Raw genomic sequence first — 19,877 nt, 5'->3', positions numbered from 1 at the left:
CCCTTGCCCTGAGCTTGGGGCTGAAGGAGGAGGATGGGGCTGCACTGTCCCCAGCAGCCTTAGCAGGGCCGAGTGACAGCCAAGCTGCTGCTGCCAGACCAGGTGTCCCCTGCATTATGAGGGCCCTGCAGCAGGGACAAGGTGGGAATGGGGAGACCAAACAAGGCTGTCTGCATCAGGCCATCAGCTGCCCAAAACAGCCTGGACATGTGTCCTGGAACAGGCACAATGAGTCTCAGTGGGGTCACCCAGCACAGCAGCAAAGGTCAAGGCCACAGCCCCAGACACTGCCTTCCATGCACAGAGCTGGGGAACCCACCCACTGTCCCCCTCCTCCCTGCAGTGACATCAACCAGGGACAAGCACGGTGCTTTCTAGAAAAAGTTTTACTGTCCATTGCAATATATTAATGATGCATATTTCAATAAAACAATTAAAAACCCCTGCTTGCTTGGAAGAGGAGGCAAGGGCGCTCAGAGGGGCAGTGCCCAGCTCGAGTGGGTCCCACAGTGGGGCTCCTGGGGTCACAGGGGGTGGGAGCAGGCAGAGGGCAGCCCCTCTCCACCCCTGCCCGCTGGCCACATCATCACCCTGGTGTCCACATCCAGATCAGCAGAAACCCATCACGGGCCCCTGTGGCTATAGGGTGAGGAGGGTGCCATCCTCCCGTGCGCTGCCCCTGCCAGGGCTGCCGTCGTGGCTGCCCAGGGACTGCAGGGAGCCCCGTGAGCTGTGTGGGGACAGGCTCCTCCGCAGGGCTCCGTCGGCAGGGCCCCCGTTGGGGCAGCCCCCGGGGATGTAGTGCGAGGCGCTGTCGCTCTCGATGACCAGGTCTCCCTCCTCGTCGCTCTCGGCCGTGCTGTAGTTGCTCAGGTACTGCGAGGCCGGGCTGGGGGTCTGCTGGCTGGGGGTGCTGTCCGTGGACACGCCGGAGCTGCCCGAGGCCTTGCTGCTGCGGATGACGTTGTTGCGCTGGTTGGCCGGCTTGACGGTGATGATCAGGTTGTGGCTGTTGGCCACCATCATGTCCGTCACCTGGTCCAGCGACTTGCCGGCCACGTCGATGCCGTTCACCTCCAGGATCTCGTCGCTGACCGCCAGCAGCCCCGTGCTCTCGGCCAGGCCGCCCTTCACCAGGCGGGAGATGAAGATGCCGGGCACCTTCTCGACGCCCTGCGGGGCCACGCGCACGCTGACGCCGTCGCGGATGTAGAAGCCCAGCGGTTTGTCGGAGCCGTGCTTGTGCAGCCGCACGCGCCGGTGCGTCTCGGGCAGGATGTCCACGTCGATGATGGAGGAGATCTGGCGGAAGTCCTGGGGCATCCCGATCAGCAGGTGAGGCTTGGCCCGGTAGTGCGCCGGCCGCAGCAGCCCCTTCTTCTTCCGCTGCAGGGAGTTGGAGGCGAAGACGCTGGCGTCAGACTCTGCTGTGGGGAGCCAGGGAGGGAGGACACGGGTCAGGCGCTGCTGTGGCTGCCGGGGGTGTGAGCGCCTGCCCTTGGCCCCAGGTGCTGGGGCAGCGCTCAGCACAAGGGCCCTGCTCACAGCTCTCACTGCCTTTTCCTCCCTGCATCACCAGCCTGGCTCTCCCTGCAGCCTGTCTCCGCTGGGGCCCATCTCCTGGGATTACCCAGCGTACACAGGCACACAGGCCAGGATTAGTGGGATCGAGGCAGTGATTCAGCCTTAATCACACTTTAAGCCAAACTCTGCAGTTTAACACTAGAGCTGCCAGCTCTGATGGCCTGGGAGCTGCAGCCATGCCCCAGTTTGGGTTTGGGGAGAGAGGATTCCCCCACATAAGTGTGCTGTGGTGGCAACCAACTCCCTTAGGGTGAGTCCAAGCCCAGGAGACAGCACCAGAGTCCTCAGCCCCACCAGAGCAGGGCTATTGCTGGCATGAGTTGGTGATAGCCACCACTGTGTCCTGCAGAACTCTGCCATTCCCAAGGACAGAGACTCCCCATCTCTGGGAAATTCATCCCAGGGCTGCAGCATCCTGAGAGCCCCTGGATATCCCAGACTGTGATTTGTGCCCATGTCCCTTACTCCACCATCAGGCACCTTCATACAGGGTTAGACTCTGTCCTTCTGGACCGTGGCCTGGGGCTGCTCTGTGGGGCCCAGCTCCAACCCATCCCTCTTGGCCTCCTCCACCAGGTGCTGGGGAGTAGCCCCTGGTTCCTCTCTGCTTTCTCCCCATCTCTTTCCATGGGGGAGCCCACATCCGGATGCTCCATGGTCAGCACATTCCACACAGTGTCCCCAACCAGCACCTGGACACTGCTGCAGCTGCAGGGCTGCCAGGGATGTCCCCAAGCCCAGGGGACATGGGATTTCTCCCTAGCCAAGCCAGCCTGCCAGGGCTCCTGGTTTATAAATATCTCCCTGCACACACAGCCTTGGCATATTTTTAGCTCGGGGAAGGGTGGCGGAGGCTTTCCCACAGCTATTTCAGCACTCAGCTCCTCTCCAAGGGGCGCAGAGTGGCGGGGCCAGGCAGGTCCAGCACGCCAAGGATGAGCCCCATGGTGGCCCTGGCAATGTCCCACACTTTCCCCTGCCCTTCCCACGAGCCTTGGCCCAGGCAAGGATGGGCAGCACCACTGTCCCAGCCAGGCTGCCCTGCAGGGATGCCCTCACCCAACGGGGTGATGGCACTGAGGGGAGCCCAGGTACAGCCTCTGCTTTTGCCCTGCTGTGGCAGGACTGGCTGCTGCAGAGCCCACTGCCAGGAGCACACCTGTGTGTGGTGTGTGTGTGTGCACAGCTCCCTGCACCCGGCGGGGTGAGAGGCTCTGCAGCCACATTCCTCAGCGACCCAGACCGGTTCAACGACAGCCCAGCCTCGGGATGACCTGGATCCATTTTAAATTAGCTGTGATTCACCCAGGACTTGCTCCTGGCCTCTCTGCTCACCTCCCTGTGGTGCTGGCAGCCCCAAGGCCCCTTTCCTGCGGGCACAGCTGGGTGCTGGGGCTCCCTGGTGCTGCCTGCCTGCCTTCCTTATCATGCTGCCCATGGAGCCAGGCTCTGCCTGCTCCCTTTGCACACTGTGTGTCTTGGCACAGTCAGCTGGGTCCTCACAGGCTTCTCCAGCAGCTCATGGGACGGCTCTTGGGAGCAGGAGTGATGGTCCCACTGCAGCCTTGCACACCCACCCCTGCACGGGCTCTCCATGTCACAGCCTGGGTCCCAGCATTGGGCCAGGAGCAGGGGATGGTTCAGTGCTGGCAGTGACAGCCCTGAGTGCACCATGAGCTCCAGCAGCCTGGATCACTGCTGCCAGCCCCCACACCATGCAGCCACAGGGGAAACACATGTCCAGGGCATCCCACATCACCCTGATGCAAAAGCCCAGGAAAACTGACAGAGCAGCCAGGGCTGGCCACCAGCATCACCTCTCACCCAGAGATTCATACCGCTAACCTGAGCTGGAAACACAGACTCACTCTGGATGCTGTGCTGACCCTGTGGCTCTGGGTCAGGCTCTGGCTCTGTGAACTGCTGACTGAGGGTGCTGTGAAAGAGAAAACCTCGGTGCTGCTAAACTGAGTGGAAGGGGACGGGCTTGTTTTCCCTGAAAACAGGAGAAATACTTGGAGTATTTATCACTTGGAGGCTTTCATCCTCACCAGGACTCTGCTATCAGGATGCTATCAGGTGTACCTGTGCAAGGAAGTGATTCTTTGGGAATGTGCCACTAAGGTTAGGGCAAGCCTGTGGTCTGCCAGAGAGGCACCAAGCCTCTTCCCAACACCAGAAATCCAGCAGCACCTGGCACCCTGAGAGCTCTGCCAAAATGATGGCTGCTGCCTCCTCAGGGCAGGAAGCTGGATGGGGCTGCTGGCACAGCACTCACAGGAGCTATACAGGTGTTATCTGGGAGCCCACGCTGGCTTGGCTGGAAAACACAACTTCAAAGGGGTGAATTGCAAGGATCTGCCTTTGCTCACCAGGTCGCACGGGGCTGGGCTGAGGCAGGTGCCCTGGGCTGCCAGGGAGAGCCCTGGCAGGGTTCTGGCAGCCTCTCAGTGCCACCATCTCCACATCCATCCACCAAAGCAGTGGCTGGAGGGTGTGTGACCAGCCAGGCCCTGCTGGCACAGCCCAAAGGTGGAACCAGCAGTACTGCAGGTTGTGGCTCATCTCTCTTGGTAGGAGGACACATCCAGTGCCCTGCTTACCCTTCTTCTGGATGATGACCCTGAGGAGGGGGTTGGCAGAGGACAGGGCTTTGTGGTAGTTGTCGTCGTTGTTGATGGGCAGGAGGTCCCCGTGGATGTCGGTGTAGCCCAGGAGCACATCCACCCGTGGGATCTGGTGCACTGTCTGCAGCAGCTGGTAGAAGTCCTGGAAGCTGCCGGCGCTGGAGCGCTTCATGGCAAAGCGGCGAAATTCAGCGTCGAACTGCAGGGGAGGACGAGGAAGAGGAGGAAGAGGATGACTTTGGGCAGGGCTGGCCCTGATGCAGGCAGGGCACCGCACAGAGCTGCCCCGGGGCAGGCAGAGCCGGTCAGGAGGAGCCCGTCCCAAGAACAAAGTAAGAGGAGGGAAGCAGATTTTGTGCCCAAACGCTGAAGCGATGGGGCAGAGATGGCCCCGCGGTGGAGGAAGGACCCTCTGGCCGTACCACCAGCCGCGGCAGACCCCGCGCTGCCGGGAGCCCTTCCCTGCGACACGGGCGCTGCCGTAGCACCTGGTGAGCAACAGCGCTAATTAATGCCTCCTTCCGTCACGACGAACGGGAAGCCAATTAAGAACAGGCTGAGGAGCGCTGCGAGGATCGCGCTGCCCGCGGGGGTCACACCCCAGCTGGCGGGGCAGGCGGTGCCACCACGTCCTGGGAGGGAGGGCACCCTGCACCCTGCCGGGGGTCCCGAGCAGGCAGTGCACAGCTGGATAAGGGTGCACAGCTGGATAAGGGTGCAGAAAGGGAGTGCACGCAGCTGGGTGAGCACAGGGATGGGTGGATGGGCACAGGTGGACCATGGTGCGTGTCTGGGTGACCGCACACATCTGGGCAAGGGTGTGCCAGGTGAGCGCATATCTGGGTGAGCAGACACGTCTGCGGGAGACCACAGCCGGGCGAGCGCACAGCGATGCAGGTGTGCACATCTGGATGCGCGACAGGGGCTCGTCCCTTGCTGGGGGCGCACATCTGGGTGATGGCACAGCCGGGGATGAGCCTGCCTTGCCGAGCACGCACATCTGGATGAGTGCACATCTGGGCGAGGTGTGTCGCGGGGGTGACCGCGCACCCCGCACCCCCGCACCGCCGGGGCCACCCCGCACACCGGGGCCGCCGGAACGGCGCACCGGCGCCCTGCGCATCTGGCGAACGCTCCTCCGCGCCGTTCCCACGGCCGCACCGAGCGAGCTCGCGGCCCGGCAGAGCCCACGGTGGCGGGACGCCGCGGCCGCCGGGCCGGGCTGCGCTCGGGGAGGCTCCGGGCAGCGCCGCCGCAGCGCGAGGAGCGGAGAGCCCGGCCGGCCCGGCTCCAGCGCCGCTCCCCGGTGCGCGGTGCCACCCCACGTGTGCCGCCCGACGCGGGGGCGACGCGCTCGGTCGTGACCCGGCGGAACCGGCGCGGGCATCGGCATCGGCATCCCCGGCGCCGTCCCCGGCGGGCGCTTACCTTGCTCTTGACCTCGATGACGGGCTCGGCGGAGCGCGCCGGCGTGCGGTGGTGCTTGGCCATGGTGCGGGCCGGGCCGGGCCGCGGGGCCGCGCCGCCACCGCCGCTCCCGCGGCCACGGGGGATTTTCACCGGCCATGACGTCACCGGCGGGCAGGCCCGGCGCCGCCGCGCCATTGGCCCAGGCGGGGCGGGGGGCGGGGCCGGACGGCTGCTGACAACGTCGCCGTGGAAACGGGGGTGGGGACGGGGCCGGCAGGACCCCCATCCTCATCCCCGTTCCCAAGCCCGGCTCCATCCCCATCCCCTCCGGGCCCGTCTACCCGGGCACGGCTCCGCTCCCCGTCCGGCCGCCGCCGCGCCGGGACGGCACCGGCACCGCGCCGCTAACCTCGGGCAGTCAGGAACATCATTAGCGACACATTAAGCGCAACAGCGGCCTCTCTCTGGGGACACCGAGCTCCGGCAGGCGGCCAGCATCCGCACGGAATCCCGCGAGTGTCACCGGTGGAAGCCTCGGCCCCGCCCGGGAATATCCCTGCATTCCTCCAGGCTGGCAGGGGCTTCCCGTGCCACAGGTTTGGTGGCCTTTGGCACAGGCAACCCTGGTAGCAGGGGATGTTTTCCAGCTGTGTCCCTCATTCCCCACCTCCTGGTTCGTTCTGGCTTTTCTCCCTTGTCTGACAGGGAAGTTTCATGCTGCTCCAGAGCAGCGTGGGCCAGGGAACGTTCATTGTTTTGGGGATGATTTGCCTTAGTGAGCAGTGGAAGAGCTGAGCGAGGGGAGGGACCCTGACGGAGTTCACGGGGTGTGCTGCAAAGCCTCGCCGTGCCTGTCCCACACCAGGCTGCCAGGATGTGCAGGCACAGCACATCTCCTCGGTGCTGCCAGGCTGTGCCCACAGGTGATGCCCGTGGGATGTCTCTGGCAGAACTGGCTCTGCTCGGGCACAGAAATGCTCAGGGACAGCCACAGAACCCCCTCCCTACAGACCCCACTGCAGTGCAGCTCTGCCAGCGATGCCAGAGCACACTGTGAGCTCCCTCCTGCCAGCACCAGGGTCACCAGCCCCAGAGCCTGAACAAAAACAGACTCTTGCTCATGGACTCTGAGGAATTTTGGACCCAAAGGGGCCATAACGCCATGAAACAGTTTTTAAAGCCAGACACCCAACGAGCACAGTGCTTCTGACAGAATAAGCATATTGAACCAAGCCCAGACAATCAGCTTGGCTTGTCTGGATTCTGCTGCCCTTTGATCCTTGCCCTGTCCTGGCCCAGGGAGCAACTCCTGGTCAGGACAAAATTGCATCACACCCCGGCATCCCTACAGCACCAGGCCCAGCTGCTCTCAGGCTTGTCCCTTATGTCACTGTGCCTGGGTGAGCAAAGGAGCACACCAGGCTGTGAGACCATGGGGCATCTCCTCATGTGCTGGCAAATTCTCCTCCGGCTGTTCCTGCTGTGCCAGGAGATTGCCATGCTATGAAAACCAGCCTGACCACAAACAGAGCTGTAAACTCATCAGCAATACCCACTCAGCCCCCCCCAGTTTCCTTTGTTGTTTTGTTTGTGTTTTTTTTTTTTTTTTTTTTAACAGAGTAATTGTGTTAAGTTCAGAGAGATAATCCTGATTTACTCCGTGGTTAATATTTACGCAGGTGACAAAAGCAGCTTGCAGCCCTTCATCTCCAATTTTGGTAAATTGGAGTTAATTGTTCAGCAGGACAGTGGGGTGATGTGCTGGTCACACCTTCTGGTTTGTGCTGTGGCCCCTTATCTGCTGCCACAGAGTGAGCTAAGCTAAGCAGACACTATCAGGGCAAGTGTTTGTTTTGCCTCAGTCCCAGGAGCTCTGAATCAGCCTCTGGAACTGGAGCATGTGCTACCTGATGTCCAGATGTGTCCCTGACTCCAGCTCCACCAGTTCTTGGCTGCTGTGGGTGAGGGCAGCGAGGGCCTGGCTCTCTGGTGGGTCCAGCACTCCCAGACGTGGAGGGGGTGCTGAGGTTCAGCACTCAGGTGCCTCAGGAGGTTGTTCCTCCAGCTGAGGTAGCTACACAGATCGGGTAAAATAACCATAGGGAAAAAGGGGATGTTTCACCCGGATCAGGCTGTGGATGCAGCACATGCGGGGCTCCACAGAGCTGTGCTGCTCCAGCGGGCGAGGGGAGAGGGAAGGCGAAGCAAGGGATCGCTAAGAGCGGCGTTAGTGCCGGGGTTGATGTGGCGGAGGGCCGGAGGAGAGCGGCACCGGCCCAGCCATGGCCTCCGCCCCTCAGGGCCCGAGCAGGGCGGGGCGGCTCACGGTCGTTGTGGTGACGGCATAGCCCCGCCCCTAACCCGGCACCACCCAATCAGCGCCTCCGTATCCTCACGGCGCTGCACGCGAGGCTCCGTCCCATTGGCCCACGTGGCAGCCCCCGCCCCCGCCCGCATCACGGCCAATCAGCCGCAGCCACCGCGGCCCTGCGGCGGGGCGGGCCCCTATAAAGATCTGGCCGGGGAGATTTTGCAATCACCGCCCGCCCCGCGCCCGCCATGGAGGAGCCGCTGTCGCTGCTGGTCCGGAGCCCCGCGCAGCGGCACCGCGACCTCCGCCTCAGCGCCCAGCCTGTCTGGACCGTGCGCCGCCTCAAGACCGAGCTGCGCCGCCTCCTGCCCGACGCGCCGGTGAGTGCGCAGTCCGCTCTTGCCGCAGCCCCGTCGGGGGTCCCTGCGCGCAGCCCGGCTGGGTGGGTGGGTAGTGCGGGCTGGCTGGCTGCTCCCCGCGGGGCAGCGGCGGCAGCTGCCGCGGGGCTCCGGGACCGGTACCTGCTTCCCTCCCCCCATCCCCCTCCCGGGGTGTCCTGGTCCCGGTTGCGTCAGCCGCGCTTGGGGCGCGCTTGGGCTATTTCGGGACAGGTTTGTGGCCGGTCGCGGTTAATGATTAACCAACGGGCCTCCCGGCACGGCGCGGCCCGCAGGTGTGCGGGGACGGCAGAGCCCGCGGCACCGCAGCCGCGCCCGGGTACCGCACCCAGCTGGGCGGGCAGAGCCCTACCTGGGGCACGGGGCTGTGAGGGGCTGGGATGCCGGTGTGTGCCGGGACACGGGAGCCGTGAGGGGCTGGGATCCCGGTGTGTGCCTGCCCCCGGGACACGGGAGCTGTGAGGGGCTGGGGTGCCGGTGTGTGCCTGCCCCCCTGCCTGCTGCAGCAGCAGCTGCTCTCCCAGCCCCGCTGCTCCCACGGAACGGTGCGTGGCCTTCGCAGAGCCGATAAACTTGGGAGAGATCTCCAAGTTCAACCTTGAGCAAATGTCACGCTATCTAAGCCACACTTAGATATAGTGTGGCTATATCTATATCTAGATATATGACATGTCTATACTAATTTTTTCAAGAGTTCCAGGGATAGTGACTCCATTTCCCAAGGTAGCCCATTTCGATGTTTAGCCATTCCTTCAGTAAAGAAATTTTCCTTAATATCCAACTGGAGTCTGCCCTGCAAACTTAATACTGTTTCCCCTTGTCCTGTCACTAGTTGCTTGGTGCCTGGTCTGATTCCTGTGCTTTGCCATGCTTTCCCTGGCAGTGTGGTGATTAGCCAGGAACAGGCTCCATGAGTTCCACTGATAAAGCTCCTGATAAAGAGCAGCTGGGTCCCGTTGGATGGGGTGTAATAGATTGACTTGACAGCACCTCTGGTGCTGATCAGATTAGATGGAACTCCAAACTTCTGTTTTTAAGAAATATAAATGTTTTTGTTAGAATTGTGAAAGATATAACGCATAACCAAATTCTTTGCCCAAGGGACTTTGGGTTCTTATGCAGGTTTGCACCTCGATAATATCCCACTTGGGCATTCAGTTGTGTTCATAATTTCAGCTGAATTTAGATGTGCACCTTGGTATGTGGGGATGCTCCAAGCTCTGTGCCTTTCTCCACCAGCTCTAAGCTGTGTTGGTTAATGCTTGGCCGAGCGAGTAATCCTATTCCTTGTTTTCTTTCTTCAAAGCCTGAAGAGGACCAAAAGCTGATTTATTCTGGGAAGCTGCTGCTTGATCACCACTGTCTGGGAGAATTGTTGCCAAAGGTATAAAAAAGTATCTTTTATGATGTGCTGAAATATTTCCAGAGAAGGGATTTATTTTTTTAATGGATCTTCTCTTATATTTCAGCATGGGGAGCTGCATGCTCTTCATTTGGTATACAACTTCAGGACTCCTGCAAATATGCAAGGAACCAAATCAGAGGTAATTAAACTTAACTCTGAATCTTGGGCTTGTAACTGAAAACAAGAAGTGTTGGTTGACCATTTTTAAGTTCCCTTTTACTGCAGTTGCCTTTTCCCTATTAGTGCAACAGCAATATTAGTTTGTGCTAATTTGTTTGGGAATGTGAGAATGTATTTGGATTAAGCTGAGGAAACATATTGCCTCTGCAGTTCATCAGTAAAGATTCTTGTGGTGTCTGTTAAGAAAGATCTAGTTGTTGTGATGTGCTGCTCAGGGCAGAAATGCCTTCTGGCAGATTCAGTTCTATTAAATAGTTTATGATTTGCTGTGTCCCAGGCATGCTTGGACAGACTGAGCTTGTGGTCAGAAGTAGAAGGAAGTGGTTGTGATGTGTGTGGGGAGGGAAGAAGGCTGAGAACTGCAGACACTTCAACTCCCATTAGTGACTCATCTCTGGCTTCCTCTCTGCGGGCTCAGCCTCACTGCTTGAGCTCAGTCCGGACTGCTCTCAAGTACAAATGGCCAAAACCCATTTTTTTCCTTTAAAGTGGCTGGGCAAAGGTTTCTAGAGCTGTGTTCCTGTTGCCCATTAAGGGCACTGTGAGCTAACCCTACCCATGCCTGCTGGTTGCTGGATGTCAGCCAGCTTTGGCTGGGTGTCAGATATATCACCACAGGACAGCTCCCAAACTGTGTGCAGCAGTTTGTGCAAGCAGTACAAATTTGCCATAGGAAAAAGCCAAAGTGTCTTTTGTATTGTATATTTTTATAACCAGTTGGACACAATGCATGTATAAGAAGTAACAAATACAGTGTAGATCTTGTGAAAGGGAGGAGTAGCATCAAATCAGTTTTGCATCCCAGTAATTTGGTTCCAGGAGGTTTAAAATACTGATAGAGGTGCTTGTGGTGTGGTGCCCAAGGGCAGGGGCAGCACTGACAGGTGCTGTGCAGGAACAGGTGTTAAAATGAGGGCACACTTTGTGGGGTGCAGCCTTTTTGCACAAAGTGTGTGTGGTGTCCTGAGAAAACCTCACTGGCTGCCCTGCTGTCTGTAGGTTAAAGCTGATCAGCCCAAGTCACCATCAGAATCCAGGCAGGAATCAAATGTGTCTTCCTCAAATGGTGCAAGGTCGAGGAGCTCTTCAGGTGTCCAGTCATCAGCAGAAGCCAGTAATGGGTAAATATAAATTTATGTACATTTTTAAGATGTTGTGTTTGTGTTGGAGGCCACATATACTGTCATGAGTCCATAGAACATGGGCCACATGATGAGGCTTTATATAAAAGCTTTAGTAGACATACAATAATTTGGATTGGAAGGAACCTTTAAAGGCCATCTAATCCAACCCTCTGCCATGAGTGACACCTTCCACTGGATCAGGTTGCTCTGTCCAACCTGGCCTGGAACACTTCCAAGGATGTGGCCTCTAAAGGAAAGTGCACTGCTCTGTTAATTAGGAAGACAAGTCTTTCCTTTGTCCATGTGGGTAAAGACATGTCTAGAAGGAAGAATTAATTTTGTATTTGGGTGCAGAAAATGGCAGAAACTATTTACATTGTTCTGTAATAAATTGCTTTTGCTGTTAGCCCTGTGTTTGCTAATGAATGTGTTCAAATTTTGATCAAGGCTGGAAACAACTCAGCATCCCTTCCAGAGTGTAGCTCCTGGCTTCTCTGCTTACACAACCTACAGCATGCTTCAGATGTCCTGGCTCCAGCAGATTTATGCAAGACAGTACTACATGCAATAGTAAGTGCTCTATTCTAAGCTGCCAGTAGGAAGCAGAAACTGTAACACAAGAAATTTGAGAGCTCCTGGCAATTCTTCCTCTTTTGATGGTGCTTGGAGACTTTTTCACCGTAACTTGTGCTGAATGTTGTGGGGTTGCACCCCTGACTCTGCTGCTCTTCAGGCCAGTGGTTCTGAATCTTGTCCATTGCCTGACTCTTCACTGGGAGGGCAGGTGGCTCTGGAGTAAATCTGATCCTGCCGAGGAGCCTTTGTTCTTTTTTTTTTGACTGCTCAAAGTGCCTACAGCATTGACTGGACATCAGTGATAGGTCAAGCTGAAGGCTTTTAGACTACCTGCAGATTGCTCTAAATTGTTTTTGTGAAGTATTGACATTACTGTTGATAAAGGGGAGGGTGCCTGGTTTGATTTGTTGAAGTCACTATACAATTGTTATGGGTAGAACTAAAACTTGTTTATAATGCTTCTCTAGCCTCTAAATGCTTTCTACTTGCATGTGGTCTGACTCTATTGCTAAAGATGGACAGACTTTCACACACAGGCCCTGTGTGGAGTGAGAGGGTTTGACTGAGCCTCATTCTGTACTTTGTTCTCTGCTTCCAGCTTGGCTTCCACTGCTGCATCTGCTGACCCATCCCATGCACGGCATTCTCAGGAGATACCAGTGACACCTCCAGCTCCTCTCCCAGACCCGTTTCCTGCCCAAAACCAGCCTGGAAACCAGAATGTTGCTGCTCAGGTTAATGCAGTGGCCGACCAGAACTTGAGGATGAATGCCCAAGGGGGGCCCCTCATGGAGGAAGATGAGGAGGGTGGCAATCGAGACTGGTTGGACTGGCTCTACTCAGCAACACTGTTATATGTTTTTGTCAACATGGTCTATTTCTACTCCAGCATCAGCAGACTCCTCCTCGTCATGGGTGGCACTGTTCTGATGTATCTGTAAGTGGATGTGTTAATGTTTGCTGTTCAGAAGGGTTTCACTGAAGTACTGAGTTCTGTGCCCAGGGAGCTTTCTGGTGGTTGAGCTTCATAGGACTCTGGGACCTGGAAAGGGCAAACTGCTCCTCTGTATCCTGGTATAACTCAGTATTTAGAAAAATGATAATTAAGCTTATATCTGGATTAAATTAAGAATGTGGCTGATCTCACTGGGGTTTTGCAGTTTCTGGTGCAACTGTCTTTCTATTTCAGAAAGCTACTTGAAACCAAAGTAGCCCCTGTTGTTAAGCTCCAGCAACTCAGCAGCATGGAGCAGGCAAACCTCTAGGTTCAGTGTGGGAAATTACAATTTCTTGTTGGGGAATTAGTGGTTGAAGTCTGGGAAGGGGTGTCACACTTGCTGTTCAGTCATGCATCCATGCAGTTCTTCTGCTGGTTGTCCCTCTGGAGAACAGACCAAGCTGAACTGAGTGGAGTGTCTTCAACTGCCTTTGATGCTCTCTGTGTGGGGGAGTATAATTAGGATAAAAACACAGACATAATGCACCCTCAGCTGCTGTGCTTGGGATGTCTTATCTGAGAAAAAGAATCTGGCCTCTTAAATTCTTGGATTACCTGTGGAACAAATGATGGAGGTGTCTGAATTGTAGGTCTAGGAGTTAAAAGTGGAGCAGCTTTTCCAACATCTATGTTGACTTGAAGAGTTGAAGGTTCATTGTTCCACTGAAAGTCCTTAAATTTTACTGTTGGTGGTTGCCAGCAGCACTGAGCAGTCAGATGTGCAGCTGTTGAGTAACAGGATGAGTAATGTTGAAACAGCATTAATTAATTAATTAATTTGTTACTTTTCCCAGGCACCATGCTGGACGGTTCCCATTTAGACGAAGACCAGTTCAGCCCTTCCCAGGCAATGTTCCTCCTCAAGCTGCTCTAAACCAGGACCAGAACAATAATTTTCAGGTATTGTCTTGCTGAATTTTTAACCATGAAACCCTGGGAAGTTTTTGCTTTCGGTTTAATAATTGTAGTGGAAAAATTTGTAGTAGAAAAAATCTTTTCTTGAAACTTCTGTAAGCCAGTATGGAGAATAATTGTCACCTGAGTCCTCCTGTAGTAAATTCATTAGTTAACCTGAAATATTTTGGTGATCTTTTAGCTGCTTCTGTCCTTTAGGAGGTTGTAGTGGGAAGTGGTCTGTTACAGGTTGTAACTGAGGGCAGGGCTCAGGCTACACCTCTGTAGGATTTTTGTCTATAAGCAGCTTGAGTCTTTCATTTCAAGCTGACAGTTCTGATGTCAATTAAAGTTAATTAGCTGTAAATACATAATTCACCTGATCTGGTGCTTGATGGTTGTCCTGGACACCAGTGTGAGGTAATCTGTAGTGGCCATGTGCAGCTTGGGCTTTTGACTTTGTATCTTGAAAACTTGAAAACTTTTATATTTAAACAGTGGTGTTTTTGGCAACAAAACCACAGTTTGATGCCAGATTTTTCTAATGTATTTCTGAAATTCTTCTTTACTAAATATCCTTTTTTTTTTTGACAGGGGGAGAATGGGGGCAGAACAAATGAGTCTGAGGCACCTCCTGATGAGGGACAGGCTTTCCAAGAGCTGCAGCAGGCCAGCCCTTCACTCGTGGGCACCGTGTGGGTTTTCTTCAAGACTTTCTTTGCCTCCCTCCTTCCAGAAGGGCCTGGGCTGACCCGTAACTGATTTGTCACCAAAATCTGCTTGTCTGAAACTGCAGTGGACACCTGGGAGAAGCAGACACCAACTCCAGAGCAGGCATGGAAAGCAATGGCACTTCCTCTGGCTTTCACTGAGCGAGCAAATAAAGCTGCAGGGAGCCTTACATCATTACAGCCCAGGGACTGGGATGCTTGTCCTCATTCCAAAGAACTCTGTTCCATAGCATTATTAGGTACCTATGTAGAGGCTTGGTGTTGTGGACTTGTGCACTAAAGGCACAGGCTCTGAGCGGGTGTGCAAAAATGTTAGGGAAGCAAATTGCTTCTTCTGTGCAATGTGATTCCTGTTGGAATGTTTCAAATGCTGTTTTAATTACACTGAGTGTAGGATCTCAAAAATTGCTAGATATGCATTAGCAGATTTTTAGCAAAGATCTATTGTTAAATTTGCTTCAATATTTTAACTTTTCTTTGTAAATATTTCCCTATGAAGAATATATTGTGCAGTCTCCTTGGTGGACAAAGTGGAGGACTGTAAGATGATGTGGATGAGCAATTACCTCAGTGGAGTTGCAGACTAAATTTCATGATGCTGAATTCAGATGATTTAAATTCAAGATTTAATTTCTCCTTCCCCTCTGCCCTGCTGCCAGATCATGGGGGAAGAGTGTGTTCAGGTATAAATATATTTAGCAAAAACTTATGCAAAATGTAAACTTCTTTACTGCTTTTGGATGCAAAGTTAAATCAGTTTAATTCCTGTATTCAGCTTTGCATTCTCACTCCAGTGCAACTCCTCTTGTATTATTTCATTGTGTTCCCTTTAATTTCTGATATGGGTAAGGGCTGATATTGCAATAAAACTTGGAGGCATTTATATCTACATTTGTATATATTCTCTAAAGCACAGGGTGTGTTCTTGCCTATTTTTTACTGAAAAGTGATGAGGGTATTGGGATGTGAGGGGAAAAGGTGCTGAACTCACTTCCTTGCCCAGCTGTGTTCTTCAGCAGGTAAAGTGCCTTGAATAGTTTGGAGTTTGTTTGCTTTTGAAAAGCTGGTAACAAAAAGGCCATGGACATCTTGAAATGGGGAATTCTGTAGATATTTCGTCTTGAAATGGGGAATTCTGTAGATATCTGGGAAGTTGGGCTCCTTGAACCCTGCCTGAGACTCATGGTGGAGCTGCTGCCCAGTCTTGGCTCAGGTTTAACTTGGCTTGAAATGTGCTCTCTAGGAGCAGCTGCCACTCTGGAACTTGTCACTCTTGTCCTCTGCTGCCTGCACCTGGCAGGACACTGTGAGGAGTGTGGGCAGGGCCAGCACACATCCCTTGGGACCAGCAGTTGTAGCAGGTAATGCTTGATCTTGCCCTGGCACATCAGACTGATGCTGGACTTGGTTTGTTGGTGTTACCTGTGGAATCCACTTAATCCTGGTGCTTAATCCTGGTTCAAATCAAATTTTGATTTGAACCAATTCTTTCCCAGGCTTGTTTTTCTGCCATATCTTCAGTTTGCTGGAGACTTGGAGGATGGGTAGAACAGTGGTAAAATATTTAAAATGAAATCATTTGAGAGGAGATCAGTTTTGTTGCCCCAGATATCCTGCATAAGCCTTTGAGGATGTTCCTGGAGGAGCTGCCCACTCTTTCTTGCCTGGATAATGGTTTGGTGCTGCACTTCCCCAAAAAGAGGCATCCCCAGGCTTCTGCACCCTCACAGTCTGTGTCCCTGTCCCTGTGGTTGGCACAGGGTGGGTGACAGCCATTCCCCACCCTAGACACAGCTGCTGCTCTCACCTGAGCTGCTGCACTGGGTGTGCTCCACATGAAGGGTGCTTTGTGGCTTGTGGGTTTTTCTCTCTCAGGGTGTAGCAAACCCTCACTCAGTGCCTAAATCAACTGAGGCTGTGCTCAGTTGGAGCAGTACAGAGCAATTCCTGGCAGCCAGAAATAAACTGGTTTGATATGGTTCAGACAATGAGCACATAATGCTGGATTACTTGTGAAATCTCTAGTCTGAAAATTTATTTGAGACAGCAAAACATCTGTTGTCTTTCAGCATTTGCTGTTCCCAGGAGCAGGCCAGATGGATTTAAACCTAGTTGAAAAACTAATGAAGTGTAGCTAATGCTGCTGCAGAGATGCAGTGAGAGTCCTGGACCTTAGAGGAGATTTCCTTAATGGTTCTGTGAATGCACTGGGGTGGAGGGGGGCTGTGACTGCAGCAGGGGACACAAAATGTGGCAGTAAATCCTGTGTAATCCTGCAGAGGCAGCTGCCAGGGGTGTGCACCCAAACTGGAGCACTGGGCTGTGAGGGAACAGTGCCTGGCTGAGGGTTCCAAGCCCTTCTGACTGAGCCAGCCTGCTGTTCTGGGGAGTTGGGGGTTTGGGGTGGCCCTGACCCTGTCACTGAGCAGTGGCTGCCTCTGGGAGCAAGCAGTGACAACTGAGGCATGAAAGGAGCTGAGGCAGCTCAGTCTGGAGAGCTGGCAGTGTAAGCAGTGAGGGATGGCAAGGAAGGGGATAGAGGCTGAATGACACTGGGCATGGCCCTGAAAATGAGGCAATGCACGTTAGACACAAGGCAAACAAACCTTGAATCTTCCAGAGCAAGGCTGTCCCCTCTGCTGGGCCAGAAGCTGAGAGAGCAGAAGGGGCCTTGGGGCATGTGGGTTTAGGAGGCTGGCTTTGCCTTGGCTCACACTTCCAGCTCTGATTCTGTTGCTGGTTTAGCTCTGCCTGTGAGCTGCAGCACCGTTGTGTGGGGCTCCCGAGAGCAGAGCAGGCAGGTTGAGGCAGTGAAAGTCCTCTGAAGGTCCACAGGGTGGCAAAGTGAGCAGCAGGACACAGCCAGTTCCTCTGCTGTGTGTCCCCTGACACTCTCTGGCAGCTGCCCCTAGCTGAGAGCAGTTGTCTGTCCCCACTGAGAAACAAGTCAGAGAAAAATGTACAACCTGTTGTTCTCAAACACCTTTGTTCTTGTTGTGGAACCTCATTCCTAACAGGCTGCTTGCTTGGGGAGCCACTCGAGTCCTGTTTGTCACTATGGATCTGGTCCTGTCCTCAGCTCTGGGGACACAAAGCTCATGAGAATGAGGCCGCTGCTGAGCAGATAAGCTGGTGCTGTGTTTGTTTGTGTGTGGTTTCCCCTTTTCTCTGAAGAGCTGTTTCATTTATGCATTGAAGTCAGTGCCCAGCTGAGTGTCACAGCCTCCCTCTGCTCTTTGTCCTGTGATCCATTTCTATCTGTGGGGCTGGTGGCATTTGCAAAGCAGTGCACACAAACTGAGTCTCCTCAGTGTTACCAAACGTGCCAGCTGCATCTTCACCACCTCCCTCCAGCCTTTCTGCTGCACAAGAATAGCTCTTGAAATGCCTGCTAGTGTTCAATGTGCTGTGAATTTCCAATGGAGTGATATCATGGGGGTGAACCAGTCCTCATGTGAGAGCCCCTCACAAACCTGCAGTGAGTTCATGTTCAGCTGCCTGCCTGGGAGGGTTGGACAAAGCCTGGGAAATGTTGGGTCCGTGTCTTGTGTCTGCTCAGTGGCCTGGGCTGCAGAAGAACTTCCCCAGTTTCTCACAGTAGCACTGAGAGTTGTATTTGCTGCTCTTTCAGCCTGGATTTGCCAGTGCCACAGAAATGCAGCTGGCTGCACTTCCAGCTCCAACCCAGCTGCCCTGGGCACCCTGAGCTGTGAAAAACCTGGCTGACCTAGAGCCACCTGTGAGAGCCAGCTTGTTTTTTCTTTTTAGAGGTTGTTATGGATTATACTGGTACAGAAGAGGAGGAATTGAGTTGGCTTCAGGAGAATCTGGAGTTGCAGTGGGGGAACCCTCCCCTGGGGTCAGGACATCACCCACGGAGACTCCTTGAGGTTGAGAGCCCTCACTTTATCGTGTGATGGTGGATTCCAGGTTACTCCTGCTTTCTAAAATTTTGAGAGTAACTCAGGTAATGCCAATTTCATTTGGCATCACAAATCTCTCTTCAAACATTGTATAGCTCTAACTGATTTAACGAGTTCATAAAACAAATCTTGTTTGAATGTTATTTGTCTCAATTTTACAAACATCTAGGACAGATGGGAGCAGTGGTCTTTGGGCTGGCCCTGCTGCCATGGCAGGGCTGAGCTGCAGTTGGACCCTGGCAGTGCTCTGGGCCCATCCTGCTGATGGTTGCAGCCAGTGTACCTGGAAAGCTCTCAGGAAGCATCTGCAGGGTTACACCAAATGTTTTGGTCAATGCAGCACAAAGATTAATAGTACTGTGATGTACCTCTGCCCTGGACAACGTGGGGAAAAACAACCCCAGTTACAGGACAGTGCACAGCAAGGTGGTGAGTGCATGTGTGCGTGCACGGCCTCCAGATAAAGCCTTACACAGCAAGTATTTATCAAAACATCTTCCAGCATCCCCTTTGAGCTTGGATGTTTAACTTTTCTTTGGGGTTTGAAGGCTGCCCTGCCTCCTGCTAGCCAAAATTAACTTTTCCTTAGGCTTTTAAATCTGACCTGACTTGTCCCAGCCTGACCTTGCACTGGGAGGGGAGTGGGCTCTGCTGTCCCTGCTGCCCTGGCCTCTGCCTGGTTACTCCAGGACAAGGATGCTCACAGCATCTCTGTGTTCCACATGCTTTTGCTATTGTAGGCAGAAAGGCTCCAGCCTTCCTGTTCCCACTGGAGGTCAATGCCCAGCAGTTCCCTGTTCACCTTTTCTCTGCGCTCTGCTGACAGAGACGCTGCAGTGTGCTGGGGCAGGGGGGCTGGGGATGCACTGCATCTACCAGGAACAGCACAGTGGGGCTGGGGGTCTTGGGTTTTGTGCCTTTATCTACTCTGGTGGCAAATATCCCTGTGTCAAAGTTTTCCCTTTTCTCCACGCTGACGTGGATTGCTGCCCTGGGCTAAGGAGTGCTTGTGGCCTCCTGGGGCCTGCAGGATTCCCTTTATGCCAGGCACTGGCCACTGTGCCCACACCTCTTAAACTGAGAGGACAGAAAATAGAGCTGTTAGATGGTTAAATCTCTTGAATTCCACTCCTTTTGTAGCATGGCCAGGCTCTGTGCAGCTGCCCTGGGCAGAGCTCTCCTGGCCAGGCAGGGGGATGCTGTGGCAGCTGAGATGGTGCCATGTGCTGCTCCAGCACCTGCTGCCTTTGTACGGTGTGTTTCCAACAATTATCTGCTCATTTGTGAAGCACTTTGGGCTGGCAGCAGGCAGTCTGTGCATGGCCACCACACTGCTCTGCTGCAGGAGCCCGGAGGAAGCCGCAGATGCTCGGCTTCCCTGGGGTCAGTGACCGGCAGTGCCTCCCGAGGGGTACCCGAGGCCGTTCACTTTCTCAACTCAGGAAGAAAACAGCCCGGCAGGGTGGGGGCTGCTGGACAGCGGGGACCCCACAGGAAACGTGCTCAGCCTGCCCAGGGAGGATGAGGAGGAGCCTGGCACCTCGCCTCGCTCAGGGCGCTGCTCCTGCAACGCTGCCAGGTTCTCACCTGCGCTTCTCCCTCAGCCTGTTCTGGCAAAAAGGTTCAGGGGAGCTGTTGAGAGCCTCCTTTGTGAAATCACCCCGCTCTGTTCTGTGATTGGGGTTGTTTTGGGGTTGGGAGGGCCCCAGCAGCACAG

General features: G+C 54.5%; 2 protein-coding genes across 3 annotated transcripts; one reads left to right on the top strand and one right to left on the bottom strand.

Annotated features, from left to right (window-relative positions):
* Positions 1–368: 368 nt before the first annotated feature.
* Positions 369–5,718, bottom strand: PARD6A (par-6 family cell polarity regulator alpha). 2 transcript variants are annotated; one of them, XM_058034335.1, is made up of 3 exons: positions 5,640–5,718; positions 4,188–4,410; positions 369–1,427 (listed from the first exon to the last, which is right to left on the bottom strand). In XM_058034335.1, exons 1-3 carry the CDS (start codon positions 5,700–5,702, stop codon positions 640–642), a joined length of 1,074 nt encoding a protein of 357 aa, XP_057890318.1. In that variant the 5' UTR covers positions 5,703–5,718; the 3' UTR covers positions 369–639. The 2 variants fall into 2 exon arrangements, with proteins under 2 accessions (XP_057890318.1, XP_057890319.1); XM_058034336.1 differs by having other exon boundaries at positions 369–1,424.
* Positions 5,719–8,170: 2,452 nt separating this feature from the next.
* Positions 8,171–15,128, top strand: HERPUD1 (homocysteine inducible ER protein with ubiquitin like domain 1). Its single transcript, XM_058034086.1, has 8 exons — positions 8,171–8,312; positions 9,637–9,714; positions 9,800–9,874; positions 10,915–11,036; positions 11,487–11,609; positions 12,214–12,552; positions 13,407–13,512; positions 14,101–15,128. The coding sequence occupies exons 1-8, from the start codon at positions 8,181–8,183 to the stop codon at positions 14,266–14,268; spliced, it is 1,143 nt and encodes a 380-aa protein (XP_057890069.1). The 5' UTR covers positions 8,171–8,180; the 3' UTR covers positions 14,269–15,128.
* The last annotated feature ends 4,749 nt before the right edge of the window (positions 15,129–19,877 follow it).

The sequence above is a fragment of the Melospiza georgiana genome, chromosome 14 (genome assembly GCF_028018845.1).
Source record: "Melospiza georgiana isolate bMelGeo1 chromosome 14, bMelGeo1.pri, whole genome shotgun sequence".
NCBI lineage: Eukaryota > Metazoa > Chordata > Aves > Passeriformes > Passerellidae > Melospiza > Melospiza georgiana.
Note: the sequence above shows the minus strand (reverse complement) of the source record. Positions and strands in the feature narration are given on the sequence as shown.

Bases quoted from the DNA above. Each gene is read 5' to 3' on its own strand.
- PARD6A (XM_058034335.1), bottom strand. From the start codon at position 5,702: ATGGCCAAGCACCACCGCACGCCGGCGCGCTCCGCCGAGCCCGTCATC. The intron at 4,411-5,639 runs GTAAGCGCCCGC...CCTCCCCTGCAG, and splicing joins TCATCGAGGTCAAGAGCAAG to TTCGACGCTGAATTTCGCCG. The intron at 1,428-4,187 runs GTAAGCAGGGCA...GGCTCCCCACAG, and splicing joins GGTCATCATCCAGAAGAAGG to CAGAGTCTGACGCCAGCGTC.
- HERPUD1 (XM_058034086.1), top strand. From the start codon at position 8,181: ATGGAGGAGCCGCTGTCGCTGCTGGTCCGGAGCCCCGCGCAGCGGCAC. The intron at 9,715-9,799 runs GTATAAAAAAGT...CTTATATTTCAG, and splicing joins TGGGAGAATTGTTGCCAAAG to CATGGGGAGCTGCATGCTCT. The intron at 9,875-10,914 runs GTAATTAAACTT...TGCTGTCTGTAG, and splicing joins TGCAAGGAACCAAATCAGAG to GTTAAAGCTGATCAGCCCAA.